Source organism: Terrapene carolina, unplaced genomic scaffold (assembly GCF_002925995.2).
Source record: "Terrapene carolina triunguis isolate 2854851 unplaced genomic scaffold, T_m_triunguis-2.0 Scaffold69, whole genome shotgun sequence".
Classification (NCBI taxonomy): domain Eukaryota; kingdom Metazoa; phylum Chordata; order Testudines; family Emydidae; genus Terrapene; species Terrapene triunguis.
Genome location: NW_020664420.1, coordinates 25732834 through 25754343, shown reverse-complemented (window position 1 = coordinate 25754343; position 21510 = coordinate 25732834). Strand labels below are relative to the sequence as shown.

The 21510-nt window shown below is 40.4% G+C and overlaps 1 protein-coding gene across 1 annotated transcript in view; it reads right to left on the bottom strand.

The window, feature by feature from the left end:
- The window catches only part of ITGA1 (integrin subunit alpha 1), a 110470-nt gene that overhangs the window by 56551 nt on the left and 32409 nt on the right, over nt 1-21510 (bottom strand). The window contains exons 2-7 of the mRNA XM_024210125.2: nt 14820-14940; nt 11344-11453; nt 10193-10281; nt 9984-10098; nt 9186-9313; nt 1771-1919 (exon numbers count right to left, since the gene is read on the bottom strand). Coding sequence (XP_024065893.1) covers nt 1771-1919; nt 9186-9313; nt 9984-10098; nt 10193-10281; nt 11344-11453; nt 14820-14940 — 712 coding nt within the window. The remainder of the gene's footprint in view (nt 1-1770; nt 1920-9185; nt 9314-9983; nt 10099-10192; nt 10282-11343; nt 11454-14819; nt 14941-21510) is intronic.

Here is a 21510-nt window from a genome sequence, read left to right as displayed (position 1 = left end):
AGTACTGAGCAGAGCAACAGAAGCAGAAACATCAGTACCAATCCCTCTACCACTCAGCTTTAGAAGTACCCATGACTGTTGCTGTGCTCATTAACCTTCCCTTCAGTGAGGTTGCTTCCTCCTCCCCCCCCCCCCATTTGAACACTTCGATCCTGACTGAAATAGGATGTTAAGGTATGAGGAGGAGATGAGGTCTGAATAAACTACAGAAGAGAACAAAATAATGTAATAAATTGCATTGCCAAGGGGCTTTTTGGTAGACTGTGATGTTATTAAATACAATAATAGAACAATTAAAGCAGATGGTGTCGCTCTTGGAGCAATATAGACAGACTAGTTAGCTAGTAGATCTGTGCCATGTCTGTAGGTAGAGAGGGAGATAAAAAGATAGACAGACAATGAATACTAAGTATCAGTGTTCAACTCCCATTTTTTTCACCCAAATTCCCTCCACACTTAACAAAAATAAGATATAAAAAACAAAGTTTATATAGGAAAAAATAAAAAGAACATTTACCACAGCATGGGAAAAATTAAAAATATAAATCTTTCATATATTAAAAATATAAATCTTTCATATACACAAAGTTGCATGTATTATACAGGCATAAGGATGTGTTAAATAGAGCTGGGTGAAATTTTATAGCCAAAACTATTTTTCAATATATAATGCAGCTCTGGCGACATCACAATATTTTGTGAATTTTCCGGACTTGTTTATTTAGAAAAAACAAAATTCTGGAAAAATCAAAATGTTTCACTTTGACATTTTTGAAATGAAACATTTTAATTTTTCAGTTTCAAATGAATTTTTGTTTCTAAATTACCTTTAATTTCATTTTAAAAATTCAAAAACCTTTAAAAATGGTCAGCATCAAAACAAAATATTTTCATTTTGTCAAAATGATTTTTTTTTAATTTCCTATTTACTGAACAAAAATTGTTTTTGGCTCTACTCTAAATTTACTCCTTATTTAAATTAAATCTACTACTAAAAAACTCCATTATTCACATAGCTTTAGTATTAAGCCTAAATAGAGAAAAAGCTAGAAATGATCATCATACCAAAAGTAAACAGAACAAACACATTCCAATAAATATGAAATTTCCCCCATCTTTCCGTCCTTCCAAAATTTGGCAGAACCCAAAGCAGCCAGCTAATGAGCAGATGAATGGAAAAAGGGGAGATGCGCAGAAGGAACTTTTAACACTTATTTTACTATATATACAAGGGTAAAATTTCAGCACTATAGAGTATATACGTCAGATGCGAAACCTCTAGCCTCCTTGGGAATTGCAGGTTCAAATCCTGGTAGATTCAATTCATCCCTATATCCTTTTGAGGAAGTTAAATTAACACGACAATTAACCCTGTAATTTACTGTATGGAGGTATTTTAGACAAGACTTTAAAAAACAAATTAACCTGTTCTGCATGGTTATGAAAGATCCCTCAGCACTTTTCTTAAGATTAGGGGGTTGTTCAGTGTATCTGCTCTGTGCTGGTTCACTGCTTCCCTCTACCCAAGAGGTGGCTGCAGTTGTGAGGGACTGCATGAGAACTGTTGTAAAGGCAGGACAAAATCAGGACATTTTGTCCATCTCTCCTTCTAAAACTTTGCTAGTTCAGATACAATGGAAACCAGATGCAAACTACCCCGGATTTTGATTTGCAAAATCAAAATCTATAAAAACCAAACCTACAAACACATCTGATTTTATTCATCTCCACCATAACTTATCCTTACTTTATCAAATGGTATGCACTTACCTGGCTGTATCTATTCCAAGGGCTGTCATAGTTTGTGCTCCACCTCTTTGCGTTATCGCGCTGGCTGCAATCAGTACATCATCTGTTGTCATGTAAGTATTGAGGTTAAATTCATGGACTACCTCTTGCCCATATTGAACAATTCCAACCTGAAACAAGCAATTTTTGTTAAAAAAAAGCCCTCAATAATGAACATTTTTGTGATCATCAGTCTCTCTCAATGGGTTAAATACATGCCTGTCCTGAAGGCCAGGGCAATGGGTATGCACAACACAAGTCCTGGGTAGAGCTGTGTGAGTAACTGATTGGCAGCCAAAAAAATCAGGAAAAAAATTCATTTCAAGTCAACTCAAAATGAAAATTTTTTCAAAATTTCCAATAAAACAAAAAAGGAAAAATAATTATTCAGGCCTAATGAAATGTTTTGTCCAATTCCAAATTAAACATTTGATTTATTTTTTTGATGTTTTAAAACCTTTTTTAAAAATAAAATTGAAGTTTTTTTTAAAGAATAATTTTGAATAAAAAAATTAAAAGGTTTAATTTAGAAAATGTCAAAACAAAACATTTAGACTTTTTCAGAACTTTTTTTTTGTTTCAGCCAAAACAATTCAGTGAATTTAACACATATTCATAAGATGTTTAGGTTGACCTGAAGATACTTTTTTTTGGCAAAAAAAATTTCATCCAAAAAATTTCATTCAGCTTTAGTCCTGGCGTGAATTTCTCCTAAGATAAATACATAGTTTGCATGTGAGTAGATTTGTTTGGAAAACAACTATTGTGTTTCATAAAACATACTGAGGTTTCAAAATTTGGTTTTGGACTCTTTCACAAAAGGGGAGGAGGGAGTAGTAGGAGCAAGACCAACCCCAGTATAGCTAATAGCCTGGTGGTTAGGCCATTCGGGCAGGGGTTAGGAGACCCAGATTCAAGTCTGAACTGGGATAGAAAAACTCTGGCTTGAATCCAGAGCCAGGCCAGTGTCTTAACTAACACATTGTAGAGAGTCTCCCTCTCACCAGTTTTGTGTAAAAAAAAAAAAAAAAAAAAATGTCTAGCTCTACAGGTGAGCTTTCACAACTGCCTATGGAGTAAGAGGACATATTTCACATCCAATAATACTATAATGCTTTTAAAATACATTTCAGTTATATCCAATATATTATCTATACCAAAACTAGAAGTATCACTAATGTTTTCAGGCCCCAGTAGGAGATGAAGATCACAGTGATCTTTAGCTTGATCAAGAGCACAGTGCTCTCTGATTTAAGGGACAGCAGGGAGGGTAGTGCAGGCTCAGGCCATTCTCCCAGCAGGAGGTAAACCAAACCAATAGTTTCTTTATGCTTGACATGTGCCAGAGGGGAGAACTTGAATAAAATGGTGGCTACTGGAAAGAAGGGAAACCCAAGAAGATCTCAGCTGGACATGTCTTTGTGTGAGAGCTTGACACACTGAATTACAGCCGATCTGCAAATGCCTGAGTGAACCTACTGCAAAAACAGAATGTAAAATAAAAAAAAGATAAGCAGTATTTCTAAATATTAATTAATTTCCCTCATTCATCTCAGTCTCTTTTAATGTTTTGGCAGGTTCTTGACTGCTTTTACTGGGAAAAATCCACACAATATTCCATTAGCATATTTCAATTTTATGTTAAGCTTTACGATTTATTGGTGTTATTTAGGGTAATGCACTATTATGTGGCATATTTATATTTCACCCATCTATTATTAAAAGCTCTGTAACATTTAGGTATTGAGGATCAATAAGACCTCTATAATGTTTATACAGTCATATTATTTTATAGGTGGCGTGGTTGGTGTTTTAGACTTGCTTTATAGATGTGTTTCTGAGACAATTTTATAACATTTCCCTCGGCCTATGAAAAGTTTTTGTTTACTAGCATTCAGACTGATGATGCTAGTATGGGATAAATAGCCTATACTGTGATAAAATAAACACTGACACTGTAATAGTATCATTAACCCCATGGTCCTGTTAGGGGTATGATTATAAAGGGATATGACAATAACAGAGAATCCTATCACCTTTAACTTCTGCATCTCAGATTTGCTTGCTTTTTCTAAAGGAAGAATATACATAAGTTCACCCCATTAAGATAAGTTGCACCCTTTTAAAATTGCCTCTAAAAATGTGCCCTTCTGCTCCTGTAATGAGGAATATCCTGGGGCTGTGTGTCCCTGCGGATTCTGCACAATGTGTAACTCTTGTTTAGGTTACACAAGAGACTGAGGCACACATGGCATTTACTGCTCATAGGAGACGTGTGGCTAAAATTGTATCCCTTGTCAAAGGTTAAATTCTGAACCCCTTGCCTCCGAGGCACCTAATTTTGTGGCATGTGTTTTGACTGCAGTTGAAGGAGAAATGTGCCCAGTCAAAGGAAGCTGGCTTTCAGTGATTTCTTTTTCTTAGGGTATATCTACACTACGAAATTAGGTCGATTTTATAGAAGTCAATTTTTTAGAATTTGATTTTATACAGTCTATTGCGTATGTCCACACTAAGCACATTAAGTTGGCGGAGTGCGTCCTCACTACCGCGGCTAGCATCGACTTACAAAGCGGTGCACTATGGGTAGCTATCCCACAGTTCCTGCAGTCTCTGCTGCCCATTGGAATTCTGGGTTAAGCTCCCAATGCCTGATGGGTCAAAAACTTTGTCGCGGGTGGTTTTGGCTACATGTCGTCAGGCCCCTCTCCCTCCTTCTTTCCGTGAAAGCAACGGCAGACAATCAGTGGGAAAGGCCAGGAAAGAATTGTTGTATTTGCTTAACGGCAAAAGTATCATGCCTCACTAGCGATCCTGCCTGAGCCATATTAGACATAAATCTCTAATGTAATAGGAATGGAAGGTTGGGCTTTTGGGGGCCTTTATACTGGGCACACATCTGACTGATGTAACCTTGCCTTAGGATCCTGTCCAAACTCCCATACCTCATCAGACTACTAATCCCGATCTTACTTGTGTAAGCAGAGTCAGGATGAGCTCTACTCTGACATCTGGTGGTGAATTATGGCAAGTGTGGAAAAGAACTCCGGGGGCTGATCTTGTTTGCATAGGCACACCCACCACGCCTAGCATGAGCCCATGGCAGCCCAAAATGGTCACTTTGGCTGCCGTGGGATCCCCAGTTTCTCTGTTATTGGGGCAGGAGGAATAAAGTGTTGTTACCCTGATTATGTGAATCAAGGACAATGAAACTGTTTTATGACAGAGGGTCTCACCATCACCTAAGTAGCACTCGCTAGACAAGGGACATGGGTTCCAAAACCCAGTGAATTGAGAGAGGATGGGGACAGGTATTTGTACCAGAGAGTATAGGACCCCTTTGAGGGCCTGAAACACCAATTGCACCATCTCCACTGTTGAATAGCAGAGCTAATTTTGATTCTATTGAGAGTCTACTTACAGGCTGCTATGTGGAATTCACTTTGGGCCAGTGGTGCACCAGCCCTGGGGCTTCCCTACTACAAGCTGAAATCACTAAAGAACTAAAGTTACTAAGAGCTGAGATCACTGAGTGCTGTGTTAACTAGTGGGGGAGTCTGAAGCTATATTGCTAAGCGGCTGGCAGAGCGAAGCAGTTTGTGGGATGGTTGGAGCGGCCCACGGAATGGCGAGTGGAGCTGAGCAGTTTGCGGGACGGCTGGTGGAGCGGAGCAGTTTGTGGGATAGTTGGAGCGGCCCATGGAACGGCAAATGGAGCTGAGCAGTTTGCGGGGACGGTTGTAGGAGCAGAGTGGAGCGGAGCAGTTCGTGGGGTGGCAGGAGCGGCTCACGGGACAGTTGGTGGAGTGGAGCGGCTCATGGTGAAGGCTGCAGCGGAACCCCACGGAGAGACGGGCAGTCGGCCTCGGACCACGTAAGGTGCCCCTTAACACCCTGCGTGCCCCTTTTCTCCCTCCCCATTTCCACCCAGGCTGGGGGCGGGGTAAAACCCTGCAGATAAACTTTTGAACTCTGGGGCTGCACTGACCAGGGGCAGAGACTTTTGGGGTGTGGGACTTTGGGTGATTTTTGGGTTGTTGGATTCAAGAACCAAAGGAAAAGGACACGGCCCAATTTGCTGGGATGGGTCTTTTGGTCATGGTTTGTGTTATGAATCCTGTTTGTGGTGTTTTTCCAATTTAATGCTGATGTCGTTTACCTCATGTTATTAAACATTTTCTGCTACACTCAGACTCCGTGCTTGCGAGAGGGGAAGTATTGCCTCTTAGAGGCACCCAGGGGGTGGTATGTAATTGTCCCAGGTCACTGGATGGGGGCTCGAGCCGGTTTTGCATTGCGTTATTGAAACAGAACCCCTAGATACTGAACCCGGCCCTTGTTGCTGCCAACACAGACCGGCAGAAGGGTTACACTTGTAATATGAGTCTTGATTTGCTTGGTTTACATATGTGAAATAGGATCCTATTAGTTAGGGGGCAGTATTTCTGTGTTGCCTCAGAAAAACTAACATTTTTTCTTCCCAGCTTTACTGACCTCAGCTTATTGAACATGTTTGTTGACTCATGACTTATTGAACATGTCTTTGTCCTCTTCCCTTACATTCCACACATTTTTATTTTCCATGAGGGAATGGTTCTGTAATTGTCCCAAGTTCCCGTGCAAAAGCGCTGTAAGACTATTCAAGGAAAAGTTCTATGTTCTGTGTGACTGTTCTATTTTAAGACAAAACTTTTTTGAAGCAATATATAGTGTTGTTCCTTCTATTAATAAATACAGTCCCTTGTTTGAAGTATAAGTTAGCTGTCCTAATAAATATACATGGAAACAATTGTATTCTTAAAAAAACAAACAGTAAAATTTAAAGCAATGAAATGCCAGGACATTCCTCACTGGGATGTGGAGGAGGGAGAGAAAGAAAATTATTGGTTTTAGCCAACTTATTTGAGATGAGATTAAAAACTGAAAAAGCTTGAAAAGCAATAACAGATGGTCCATTTTTACATATATAGAACCAGCTGAACTTTCCTCAGTCATGACAAAGTCTGATTTATTCCATGCCATTTTGTTTGGTCTATCTTGCCCCTCATTAGTCAAACATAATGATGTTTAAGCCATCACTAAATCCTCCCTTCATACAAAAGCTTCTTAATGCCACAATATTTTTTATACATATAATGCCCTTTCTGTCCTTTGGAAATAAAAGTGATCATTAAGATACCACGGGGCATGTTTTATTAGCCCATTGATTCAGCCTGTGGGGGGCATCATGAAGCACAAGCCACTTGCCCATAGCCTCCAAAGTGTGAATTAAAGCAGCAATAAAACAGGCCTGAGAGTCTTTTAAAATCATTGTAATATGGCTCCAAAGTTTTAATGAAACTTTTTTTTTTCTGTTCGGCATAGGCTTGTGCCATAGGACATAGCTCAGACAGGAGGGAAAAAAAGAACTTGTATGAAAAAGGCAGTAATGCTTTTTTCCTTTATTCATGATCCCCATTTTAACTTTCCCTTTGCTTTGCAGCTTCTCATCCCACTTCTCATTTTAATTGTTTCTTTCCTCCTGTTTCTCTTTCTCATCCTATTTTCTCCATGATCCCTTTCCCCCTTCTCCCCTCCCCCATATTCCTTCAGTTCTCTCCCCACCGTTCAGAAAAAGCAACCACACTCAACCCAGCCACTTGAGCAGCTCTGCTGCTCGCATGACCAGCAATAGCAATGTCACCTTTCAATTTGAGTTTTGGGCACCCCCTCTCATGATTGCTTCTCAAGTGGCCAAACTTCAAAGGAGAATGCCACATTTCTCCTTCATTTCGGCTTCTGTTCTCATCAGCCATGGCTGAGACAATTGGGCTGCTTTGAACTGCGGCAGCTGGGCTGCTTTTGAGCTGAACTCTTACATCTGATGCTGAACAGGGAAACATACATTACATGTCTGATGTACAAGTACAACTTAAAAGCAGGCCAGCTGCCTGAGAAACTATGCTGAGCACTCTGCTCAGTTAGGGAAAGAGAGAGGAGGAGGAAGTTCTTGTGGGAAAAATAAATACAGCAAACTTTGTCTCTTTGTACCTGAATGTTTTAGCTATTGCTTTAATATATCATTCTAAAATAGAGAATTGAGGACTTTTTCTTTCCTTCCCCTTTTACTCCATTTCTTTCTTAGTTATAGTGAGAAGATGAAACCTCATTTAGCCATAACTGTGATGACCATTTTTTCATGGAGGAGAGAAACCAAAAAGCCTCAAGCAGACAATCAGAACATGGTTTTGTAAAACTAATAGCCAAAGGCATATTATAAATTCGTTCTAAACTACAGTGTACAGCAGGGACCCAATTCTCCTTTCACTTGTGGAACACTGGCTTGAAATCAGTGTAACTCCATGGATTTCAAAGTGCTCAGAAATTATAGTGATGGAGGCAGTTGTACAAATCCAATCTGATCCAATCAAATAGAATTTAAAGCAGTGTGAGTGAGAGTAAAATAAGGCCTGCATGTTTAAAATATAGATAAGAGGGGTAGGGGGCCCAGCCACACTCCTCTTGGCCATAGGCAGCGATGGGAAAGGGGGAGAGATCCTGGCCACTCTAGGGAGAGGGGAGAGGTAGAGGAAAAGTCCTGGCCAGTCAGGGTCTCTCCAGTGGGAAGTGACGGGAGAGGTCCCAGCTGGTCCCGGTCTCTCCAGTGGGAGGGGAGAGGAAGCAGGGAGAAATCCTGGTGGTACTGGTCTCTCCAGGGAGAGGGGAGAGGCTGGGGGGAAGTCCCAGTCTATCAGGGTCTCCCCAGTGAGAGGGGAGGGGTGGGATCTCAACTGATCAGGGCCTCTCTGATGGGCAATTTAGTAATCTGGAATTCAATTTCCCATGCTCTCACAGCCTTCCTCCTATCTCAGTAGGGAAGGGATGTTTGATCTGATGGCGGGGGAAAGACAACTTCTGGTGTCCTGAGAAGAGGAAGGAAGAGCAGAACAGACTTGGCTGCTCTGAGGCTTTCCCTGTACACAGAATGCACATGGAGATGGTGCCTTGATGGGAAAGAGGGCAGAGGTATAGAGATTCTCTGTGTTTTCCTGCTGCCACTGGCTAAGCTTGGGGAATAGAGGGGAGGAGAGAGTTGATTGTCTCTCACGCCCTTATTCTACCTGTATGTGAAGGCCGGGAGGGCATAAGGCAGCAGCCATTCTCCTGTGGTTGCTGCTCGCCTTCCCCACCCTATAATGGAGGTATTGTTTGAACGGTGTTTCCAAGAAGCCGTGGGTCTGAGCAGAAAGGAACTTTTTCTTTGTGGCAAAACTGACAAGGTGAGGATAAAATAATTATTTTATTTTGACTCCTCATTGTAATAAACTCACTTTACTCTGCATGGACTCTCCTCTCATTTTATTTTCCGTAAACCATATTTTTCTGCAAACAAGAATAATATAACAGCATCACTTTACCTGTGTTTGTTGAGGGCCTATATCCATTTTTTCCAGAAGGCTGTTTAAAAAATCTGTGACACTCTTCCATGGGTAAATACTATTAGATCCATCAAGAACTATGACAATATCCAGTTGGGTCTTACATTCTGCAACATAAATTGCCAGATGAGAATTGTCACAAACAAGTGTCAAATACATAATCATTGCACCAATAATTGTAGACATCACATTTAAGCCTGACATTTAAAAATACAGGTCTAAAACAAACTGGTGTTCAGCAATATTTGCTTTGTCATTTTAGCCCCAGGATTTTACATGTGTGAATAGTCCCATTAACATTAGTAGAACATTGCATACAAAAAGTTAGGCATGCGTTTGTTTACAGGATTGGGATCTTTATTAAGGTAAACCCTTAATTTTCCAATTTCCTACTCTCCTACTCTAGTTCTTCCATTTAAACATATCCTAAGTTTTTGTAATGTATATCTTACCAGACTGGGCTTGTTAGATGTCTCAGTAACTTGCGTTCATTATTTAAAGAAACTCTTCTAACCATAAGGAAAAGCTTCAGGACTATTTTTAGCAATTATGTTTGGACATTACATAGCATTCTAGAGATTGTTTACACTGCATATTTATTCCAAAAGTAGCAAGAAGTTAGCTTATATACTGACAATGAAAACATTTACTTAACTTGGTAATGCTGGTAGCTTGGAAAAATAGTTTATGCTTTTTGGTATGCCAGTGTGTAGACATTTGTCTTGTTCAGTGCTTCATGCTTTCAAACACATGAGAACATTACTGTGGTATGCATACCTTGTACAGATGGTGCAATGGCATTTACAACTTCAAATGTGGAACTGACGTTAGAACAGATGCCAGTTGTGTAATGCAAATGCCCACATTTGTAAGCATAGAGTGGCCCACAAGCCTTTAAGAAATAGAAAGGGTTAAAAGTTACATAATGAAGCTTTTGGGATATGTATAATTCCCTATCAAAGTTAGGAATGTAATTATTTTCTTACCAGAAAGCCTCCTTTTGGGTTAGTCACTAAAGTTGTTCCAAGAGTCATGTTCTCTTTTACTTCCACGATGTTAGGAACTGAAGTGTTAGCTATAAATAGATCAAAATGTTAAGTATTTTGAAATGTGAAAAGATGTTAAATTATATGTCCTCTAGTATAAAACTTACAAACATAAAACACAGCTTGTTTTTGGTTCTATCAAGTATTTTAGCACTCCTCCTCCTCCCGGAACAGTCATTAGGAGTATAATGAACAAGTAAAAATGCAAAAACTGGCTTTCATCCCAGAATTTTGTCTGGGTCACTGTCTCAAATAGTTTTCCTGAACCACAAAAGAACATAGAAATAGCAGTGTGATGAAAGCAGGAGATTACTGTTCACACACAATTTTGCCAGTTATAACAAATAAACATTACATCTTTATAGAAGTCTGCTATTATATAAGTTATAGATTTTTACATCAAAATAAATCACTGATATGCAAGAGGTTTCAGTGAAGATTAAAACTAAATAATAAATCTGGTAAAACTCAGCTTTACAGTAACTCTTTTCCTGTCTATATCAAGGATCTCCCAATGCCAGCCACAGTTATGGTGGCAATCCAGGCTTACTCTAATTGATATATTAATTGCTTCATCCTTGTTCTGGTGAGACCACTTCTAGCCAGCTACAATCTCAGCTAAAGCTCATTGAAGTATTGGAAAGACTCTCATTGGCTTCAGTGGGGTTTGGATCAGATACTGAAAAGCTAATCCATGACAATTTAGCCCTTGGTCTCTCTGTAGGGACTGCCAGACAGAGTCAATTAGTGCCAGTTGTGCTGGTGTTTATGTAACATAGCCATGGTTCACCATCAAATGGACTGAAGTCACCAACACATTTCATGCAGACATAGGGCACTAAAGAGACTTCAGAATACTATTGTTATTAATATTCAAATGTGCAACTTGATCTGAAAGACTTCCTAGTTTATTATCATGAATTATTTTATCCTTCAGAATGTAAGCATTTAGCTACACAAATTTAGTTATCTTTTTTTGTAAACAATTGTAATAAAAAAATTTAGCCATAAACTTGCTAAGATGTCACCTCTATGGGAGCTACACACATAGAATAAGGATAGTCCTCTGCCACCGCCATTTTATTTCATACCTGGTAGGTTCAGTTTTATGCAAGGTGATTTGCCCTTCCCTACAGGGCATTTGTAGACATCTCCTGTTCGCTTCTTGGGTTGGCCAACTAATGGAGAACCAATAAGTACCCTGAAAACAAAATAAGTCACATGAATTTTCTCCTCAACGCATACATTTCTTCCTTTTGTTCCATTAGTGGACATGAAAGTCAGTACTGAGTATAATGCACCTTTATAAAACGTATTGGGGAGCCCATCTGCAGCAAGCTCTGCATAAGTGTGCAGGGTGGAGAGACAGCTGGAAAAATGGCATCATATTTTTAGTTCAGAGACAAAGAAAAGTAACCATGTCATCTTCTGCTCCTTTAGAGGAACACAGAAAAGGAAAGAGGTGTGTGAGTGTATGTGTTCATGGATGTGTGGAGGAAAAGACAACGCCAAAGGAAAACAAGGACATTTTGGGGGACAAAAGATTTGAAAAAGTATCTGCATTTGTCTGTTTTAAAAGATCTTCTCTCTCCTCCTTTATTTTTTTTTTTACATTTTAGTTTAAATTACAATTTATGAATGGTCTACAGCAAGGATCGGCAACCTTTGGCACATGGCCAGTCAGGGAAATGTGCTGGTGGGCTGGGCTGGTTTGTTTACCTGCAGCGTTCGCAGGTTCGGCCAATTGCAGCTCCCACTGACTGCGGTTCACCGTTTCAGGCCAATGCGGGCTGCAGGAAGCGGCAGGGGCTGCGATCGGCCGAACCTGCGGACGCTGCAGGTAAACAAACTGTCCCGGCCTGCCAGCACATTTCCCTGATGGCCCACATGTCAAAGGTTGCTGATCCCTGGTCTACGGAATGATAGATATTTACAGGCATCCAAGGGGAGAATTTGGCCTTAAGTAATTTAAAGAAATAGTGTAAAAGATATGGGTCTTCCCTTTCAGTATTCATAAAAAATAATGGCTATGTAGAGATTGAGGGTTAAAGCTAACATTTTTAGGATTCTGACAAACAGTTGGGCTTTTTCAGAGTTTGATATAATCATAAACTCTGGATTTATAGTTTTGCAACCTTTCACATCCTATATTTTATAAGCATTGGGAATTAAATATTCACCCTTAGATCTACAATAGGAGTCTTCAGTGAAAATGAGAGCTTCTGATCTCCAGAGATGAAGAGACTGCTTAAGTAGTTTTATCAGCAGTTTTATCTTCATAAGCTACACTGCCTAGGGACCCCAAACAAAATTAGAGGTGCATATTTCTGGACAATTATGTTACTGTGGTATAGTTTTCAGAAATCACTCTTCTGATCTTGAGACATCTACCTAAGAAAGAGCTCAGCAGCTTGGGATAAGCTATATGAACTATAATATGTAAACGCTAGTTTATGGATTAAAAAAGCCCCCCACCAAAAAATAACAGAAAATGTGGCACAGAGGATATGGTCACAGCAATTTACAAGTGCAGTTCCAATACACTATCCCTAAAGCAAACAAAAGTTGGCATGACTCAATGGGATCTGCGCAGATTGTTTTAACTAATAACTTTTCTTCAAAATAAAATGCTCTGAATACATATTGGATGAGGGTGATATTTTCCTTCATGCTATTTCTTCATATGCCACATTATATGTATTTTCTACAACCACATTATATGTATTTTCTACAAGCAATCTTCTTCAGAAGGAGAAACTGTAAGGTGATGAAGTTGAGGATGCTTGACATCTCACAGGTGGTGATCACAACCCAGCAGGATCCTGCCCAGAATTCTTCTTTTCTCATTAATTTTTGTTTAATATACCTTGAAATAGGAACTATAAGCACTTTGATAAATGGTTTGAAGAAAGGCTGTCTTGTTGAATTAGGGTTTCTGCAGGTGATTCTTTGGTTTCCTGACACAAAGATAGATTTACAGGAAACTCAGAGTGCTAAACATCTTTAACTCTGCAGTATCTAATACGTGTTTCCACACTTTTACATTATCATAAAACCTTGTGAATCTAGTTTTAGGCAGTGTACGGATTTCCTGTTCTGTATAACATGCTGATGTCAGACCACGGACTATTTAAATGCTTAAAGACATACAGCCTCTCAACACAGCCACTTTGAACTAGCGATGGACATGAATTGCACATCTGTCTCCAGGGGTGCTGCAACAATTTATATAGTGGGGGTGCTGAGAGCCATTGAAACAAACTGTAAACCCCGTATATGATGGAAACCACTTCAAGCCAGTGGGTGTGGCAGCACCCCTAGTTCCAGCACCTATGGCTGTCTCTGAATTTGAACTTTGGGGATGGTTGAATCCAGGGGGTTGTTTTGGGCTTATGCCACAGGAAGATTATCATCTGTGGTTCGTATTTTCTATTTTTGAAAGAGCCTGCTACATTTCCAAGGAGTTGACTTAGCAAAATCCCTATTTCTGGGATGTGTAGGGTATCCTAAAGAGCCAGTCCAGGTCAAGGAAGGACAGTGTAGGCCTGGCATTTACCTTAATGTATATTTAAAGAACCCACAAGCCAGAAAATCATGAAATAGTATTTTAAAAGTGGCACCTGCAATTTCATTACTTTCAATACTTTCTAGTGATTCTGTAATAGCGAGTGTGAGACAGTAATATTGTACATGGCCTCATCAACAACCTGCAGCTATGTTGTTACATTTGCACGTAAGATTAGTGAAGGTACTACATACTGATGGCCTGATCTAGCAGAATAGATCTATAGCCACATGGGCCTGAATCCCGTAGATTGTCCTCGGCTGTTTTCCTATCTTGTTCAGCAGAAATATTAGACTGCTGCAGAAGCCCATTTCAAAAATAGGGAAACCTACAGAGAATGGTGACTGCTGCAGAGCTATGCTTCAGTATTCCCAATTCTTGGGTCATCCGACCCCCAATTCAATAGTCTACCCAACTAGTGACCAGTGTGGGAACAGGAATAATTCTCAAAGGTGCAGCTGCAGAGAGGATTAACTCCCTCTCCACTGGACAAGTAATGGGACAGGATACTCTTATTCTGAATTCCACTCTCAGTGCAGAGGAGATGGTCCCCTCTCTGATTTGAGCTTTCTCATAGCATTGCCATCTCAGTGGAACATCTAGCATGGCATCATTCTGAAGAAGCAAAGACAGCAACAAACCTGGCTGAATAAACCTTTTATTTCAGAATGTAGCAGCAATGAGCAGAGGGTCCAAAACACCAAACAGCAATATACTCATCAAAGAAGACATTTTTAGCCCAAATTAAAGGGTATTGTATTATTTGATATTTTGATCCAAAAGTTTTCCTGCAGGTTGGCATAACCAATGCAGACAATCACTGACAGAACCCATTAGAGACAACTGTACAAAGCAAGGAAATATTTACCATGACGAAAGAAGGCAGAATCTGGCCCTTACTTACTGAAATTATGGAACAGAATACAGTTCCAATGTGTGCTATTCCTGTTATTAAATAATTTACAATTAGGATATTATTGCTATTTAGAAAAACAAACTCACCATTTTCCTTCCTCATTTTCATACTGTTGAACAGTGTACCCAAACATGTCCTCCACAGAGCCACTGAACGTCATTGCATTTTTGACATCAACATTGAAAGATGCACAGAGGTGAAGCAGAGCTGTTAAAAAAAAAATTCAATGTAACATGCAACATTATGTAACTATGTATAAAATCAAGACCATGAGTAAAGTGACCATTGTGATTTTGATTAAAAGTGATTTTCCTGAGGTTGCTGTTGGAGGCAGCCATTTTGCTCAAAATGGTATTTTTGACAGCAGAAATAAATATTAAGCAACCACATTACGTTTTAATCTTGGTTAATATTAGTTTCATAATTTTCCTTTGTAAAAATTAATAATTAATTTTTAAACAAAAATATAGTGAGGATTCTGTTTCTGCAATAGCCGAATTGCAGGGCTGATGCAAGTTAGCTGGATAAAACAGAATTACAAATTGTTGAATGGGAGAACTGGTTGGATTCTGGATGGATGGATTTTGATGACTCAGGATCTCTTCCTATCTGTTAATTAAGTGTGCTCCAGGAAGGTAATAATAAGGTTCACACTTTGGGTGTAATTTTTGACCCTGAGCAGAATATGGAAGATCAGGCTTTTAGCACCAGGCCGGAAGTTGTACATTTTAATTCTACATATAGAGTTCATCATGATGATCCATGCCTTTGTGATATCTATGCTTGACTATTCTAATAGCCTATCAATGCTCAGTCAGAATGGCTTATTGCAATTAGAGTCTGGCTTGTTCCTTGTGATAGAGTTCTGGGCAACAGTGGCTGTCCCTGCACTCTGATCATTGGATTACCAGTTAAACTGCCTCAGAGTAAACTTGAGGGGCAAAGCTGTGTATAACTGATAGACTGAGGATGGGCTGGAGGATGGGCTAATTAACCCAGTAAGTAGAAAGGCACAAGAAGAAAGTGGTCAGGTGGGAAGAGAGATTGGTAGAGTTTTCAGAGCCAGAAGAAGTCTCTTGGAGGGAAGATGCCTTCTCCCCTCCTTGGCTGAGTGAGCTAAGGATAGGGTGACCATATGTACAGTTTTAGCTGGGACAGTCCTTTTTAAGACCTGTCCCAGCTGTCCTGACTTTTTTGGCAAAACTGGGCATTTGTCCCATTTGCTCTTGCCAACTGATCATCAGTTGGCAAGAGCAATCTGGACAAATGCCCAGTTTTGCCCAAAAAGTGGGGTGTGACCCCTAGCGGAGCACAGAGGAACGTGCACGGGGGCAAGCAGCAACGCCAGCCCTGTGCAGGAGGGTGAGATTTTATCTGTATTTAGTTTTATTACTGTACTAGGCTTAGATTTGCGTGTTTTATTTTATTTTACTTGGTAATTCACTTTATTTTGTTTGTCACTACTTGGACCCACTTAAATTCTACTTTTTGTATTTAATAAAATCACTTTTTATTTATTAATTAACCCAAAGTATGTATTAATACCTAGGGGGGCAAAGTACGTATTAATACCTGGGGGGGCAAACAGCTGTGCATATCTCTCTATCAGTGTTATAGAGGTGAACAATTTATAAGTTTACCCTGTATAAGCTTTATTATTTGGGGTTTAAACCCCATTGGAAGTTGAATATCTGAGTATTAAAAACAGAAACACTTCTGCAAACTGCTTTCAGTTTAAGCCTACAACTGTTAGGGGATGAGGTTCAAACCTGGGTCTGAGTTTGCAGCAGACTAGTGGGTCTGGCTCAAACCAGACAGGGTGTTAAAGTCCGAAGCTGGGAGGACAGGGAAAGCAGGGGCAGAGGAAGTCTTGGCACATCAGTTGGCAGCCCCAAGGGGGTTTCTGTGATCCAACCCGTCACAGTTCCTTACACAAGAAGTTCCATAGAATGGTTGTGGAATCTGCTCCTTAAAGTTCAAGAGCTTTGTGATAGATATAAATATGTTACTTGTTATAAAAATGACTTGTTAAATCTCAAATATTTTAAAATAATCAACTGGTACAATGAATTTTTGACATTGTCTTACTATAAGACAAAAAGGGAATCTGGTCTACTGCTAAGAATAAGGCTGGGATTCAGAATGCCCACTTTTCAACTTCGTTTAACTAGCTTGCTGCTGACTCAGTCTACAGCCTTGCATAAATTATCTAACATCTCATGCCTCAGTTAACCCACATGTAAAATGTGGACACCTCACAGAAGTGTTGTAAAGTTTAATTCACGGATGCTTGTATAGTGCTCCTTGGAAGAAAGATGCTTCTATATAAATTCAAAGCACAACTATAATAATTCCTATTCCACAGATAATAATAATAATAATAATAATAATAGAAATAATAATAGAATTACTGGAATTAGTAATGGACGAGACATAGGCCCTCTTTATTCCCTGTGTAACACTTATGGAGAATACATTCACATCAGCTATATTTTTATTGTACAGAAAATTAAAAGAAATACATGCATGAGCCTTCTTACAAGTTCAAGCTGTGTTCTAATGCAATTCAGAAAGCTGTAATACTAAACTTCAGTACACAGTCAGTGAAAGGAACCTAGACACCCTAACACTCTCCATAATGGGTAAAAGTAAGATTATTAAAGATGGTTAGGAATTTTTCAACAAAACATTTTTTCATCAGACCCCGGGGACCTGGCAGGGGGCTGGTGGACCCTGCAGCTGCACAGCTGTGGTGGGCGGTGGAGGGACCCCGGCAGCTTCCCAGCCCTGACCAGTGGCTGGAGGACCCTGCAGCTCTCAGCTGCCCCTAGGGTGAGGGGACCCCGCAGCAGCCCAACCCCACAGGTAGGGGGACTCCAGAGTTCTCACACACTGCAGCGGTGGGGGACCAGGGAGCCCCAGCAGCAGCGGGTGCTGAACCTGCCTACTCCTTTTGCCAGGGATATTTTTAGTGAAAGTCAGAGACAGGTCACGGGCTGCCGTGAATTTTTGTTTATTACCCGTGACCTGTTCCATGACTTTTACTAAAAATATCCATGATAAAAACTTAGCCTTACTTATAACTCTATTATTCTCTAGGTGCTTACTGAAACAAATTATTAAAGAATTGTCTTGTATCTTTGAAGATATCAAAGTTAGGCCAACTGGTATATAATTCCTCAGGTCCTTTTTGATCCCCTTTTTAAAGATAGGTATTATATCTCCCTTCTTCAATCCTCTGGGACCTCACCCGTCCTCCAGGAGTTCTCTAACACAATTACTAATGGTTACAAGATTGTTCCAACTAGTTTCACCTCGGGTGAATTTCATCAGGGTCAGCCAATTTGAATACATCTAACTTATCCAAATATCGCTTAACCCGTTCTTTCCCAATTTGACTTGTGTTCCTTCTCACTTATTGTTAATATTAATTGTATTAAGTATCTGATCAGTCTTGTTCTTTCTTGCCATTTCCCTATTTGGGGTAGGTGACTTTTATAGCCTGCTTCTGAAACATGATTGTATGCCAGATTATCATACAGATTGGACTTTCTGAGATCTGCTGACATCCAATCCATGTACCAAGTCTTTGGTCTCCCTATTCGTCGTCTTCCATCTACAATCATTGCAAGAGCCATCCAACCGAGATAGCTCTCAGGTCACCGCTGAATATGCCCATACCAATTTAGCATAATCTCCCTTAACTTTCTCCAATTAGAGCAACCCGCATTAGACCGCTTACAACTTCATTTTGTTTCCTATCACAGAGTATTCAATCATTTGGCCATCTCAACGTCTTTGTTTCCACGTTGAAGAACGTACTGATTTCCTTTCCTGTGGCTGGTCAGGTCTGTACATTAGGATGGGTTGAATTACAGTTTTATACACTCTAGTTTTTAACTTTATTGGCATCTTTTTGTCCCAGAAAACTGGCTCTCACCATTTGCACCAGGCAGCTTTAGTTTGATGCTAGGCATCAATCATGAAGGCACATTGATCAGCAACCATTAATCTAGGTATTTAAAGTCTTTCACTCTTTTATGCTCTCTGTCTGTGATAGTGTTTATGGAGAGTCCTCCTCACTCAGTTATCTTAGCCTTGGTCTTACCTACATTCACTCTAAGTCCATTGTTAACTGTCTGGTCACAATTTACCCTTTTAGTGAAGACTGATGCAAAATAGGCATTAAACATGTCAGCTTTCTTGATGTCATCTATTATTAGCTCTTCTTCCACGCTAAGTAGAGGACCTGCACTTTCCTTCATCTTTCTCTTGCTCCCAATGTATTTATAGTACCTCTTTTTATTACCCTTTATGTCCCTTACAAGATATAACTCATTTTATGCTTTACCCTCTCTGATTTTGTCCCTGCATGCTTATTCTATTCTTTTATACTTATCCTAAGCAATTTGTCCATGTCTCACTTTTGTAGGATTTCTTTTTGCTTTTCAGGTCATTAAACAGCATCTGATGGAATCATACAGGCCCCTTCCTGTCTTTCCTTTGCATCAGGATAATTTGCAGTTGTGCCTTTAATATTTTCTCTTTGAGAAACTGCCAGCTCTCCTGAACAACTTTTTTCCCTTAAATTTTCTTCCAATGGGACCTTACCTACAAGTTCTCTGAGTTTGTTAAAGTCTACATTTTGAAGTCCATTGTCCTTATTCTGCTGCTCTCACTCCTTCCTTTCCTTATAATTATGAAAACCATCATAATAATTTAATGTTAGTGCCCCTCTGTGTGCATGTCCTCTGGGCACATTATCTTCTGCTGAAGTACTGTTGTGGAAAAACGACCACGCGTTGTGTTTGGATCAGAATCGCCTGAGGCTCCTTTATTTACGAGCATGCAAGCGGGGGTACCAGCGAACCGGCAGTCCCCCCGAATACAGATTTTCAGCAGCTTATATAGCGTAAAACCACAATTAGCTATACACACTTCCTTGTTAACAATTTTGCCATAATTGGAATACACCTTCAATAAAAGGGTAAAACAGCACCAGTCAGCTTTCCTGTTAGTCACAGTTTGCCCTTTGTGGTATAAGCTTCCTCTAACACTAGCCGTGGGCAGTTCTATTTCACAAGCCTAGTGATTACAGATAGTTCTGCTTTAAGACTTTTCCTTCACCCTGTCTCCAATACCCCCGCCCCCCTTTTATGGTTGACTTGACTAATGTTCAGGCCTGAACCAAAGTGGTGTAGATGTTCACGCTCAGGCTGGAACCCACTTCTGGAACCTGGCGAGTGGGGAGGGTACCAGAGCCTGGGCTCCAGCCTGAGTCCGAATGTCTACACCACAATTAAACAGCCCCGCAGCCCAAGCCCTGCAACCCCAAGTCAGATGACACAGGCCAGCCATGGTGCACAAGAGGGATTGTACCTTACATCAAACAGGCTGCATATTGGCTTCATGTTCATCTTCCTCCCCAACAGCTTGTGGAAAGATCAAATTCATACTTATTTGTATTCGATTTTGGCCCCCAAACACCAAACCTATATGCATATCAGTCTTTGCGCACAATGGTACAAAGGTGCTTAAGGTTTGACACTTCGTAAAAAGAAGCTGAAAAATAAAAGGGTTGAGTGCAATGAAAAAGAACAAAACAGACTGAAACACGTCATAGAAAGCTAAATATATACAACTGAAAAACCTTAGGAAACTACAAAAAAAGCAGCTAGGAAAATCCAACATCTATCTAACCATGATTCTGGGTAATAAAAGACGACAGGGGAATTTAAGATGAGGATTAAAATGTTGTACAGAGTATACAAGTTCAATCAGGAACCTTATGCAGGAAAAAAATACTGCTATAATGTTTTGTGCAACACATAATGAATCAAATGCCATTATAAGGATATATGAATACCTGAGACCTTATCAACATATTTTTATAAGATGCACTCTTTTATTATTAAGTGATACTAGGATGGGTGTCCCATTTTATGAGGCAATAATCGAGTTCCTGAGTGCCTTGTGCATTAGTTTATGCTGATGGGGAACCAAATTATTGCCTTGTAAAAGTCTGCCTATTCCATTAGTGCTCTTATGGTCCATATGAAAATAGGAAATAAATAGGATAAAAAAGAAATTTCCAAGTTATTGACAAATTACTGAAGAGAGTTATTTAGAAATGGCAATAACGGACAGTTGACTGGGAGTATTTTTTGGGCTTCACTGCTACGATTAATGTGAAAAAGAAGTCAAGTAAAACCACCAATTTGAACTTACACCTTTCATTTGAGGACATGAAGCAACTCTGAAACTGAGGCCCAAAGCTCTTCACAAAAGTAGGTGTTGTTATCCTCACTTTATAGATGTAGAAAATGAGTCACAGTCAGAAGTTGCTTAACCAAGTGAGTCGGTGAAAAGCAGAGCTAAGGATAGAAACAAGAAGGGCCTCTCAGTGCTTGGATCCTATCTCCAGGGCCGGCTCCAGGCACCAGCCTACCAAGCATGTGCTTGGGGCGGCACCTGGAGGGGGGCGGCGCTCAGGGTTGGGTTTTTTTTGTTTTTGTTTTAAACATACTGGGGCTGTTGGGGCGCCCGGCGGCGCTCCAGCCCGAGAGCGGGGCCGCGACTGGGCTCCCGCCCTCCCCGCGGCGCTCCAGCCACCGGGAAGAGCGGAGCCTCAGCGGGCTCGCCGCCATCCCCCGGCGCTCCGGCCGGCCGGGGAGAGCGGGGCCGCGGCCGGGCTCGCCACCCTCCCCCCGGCGCTCCGGCCGGCTGGGGAGAGCGGGGCCGCCCTCCCCCTGGTGCTCCGGCCGGTCAGGGAGAGCG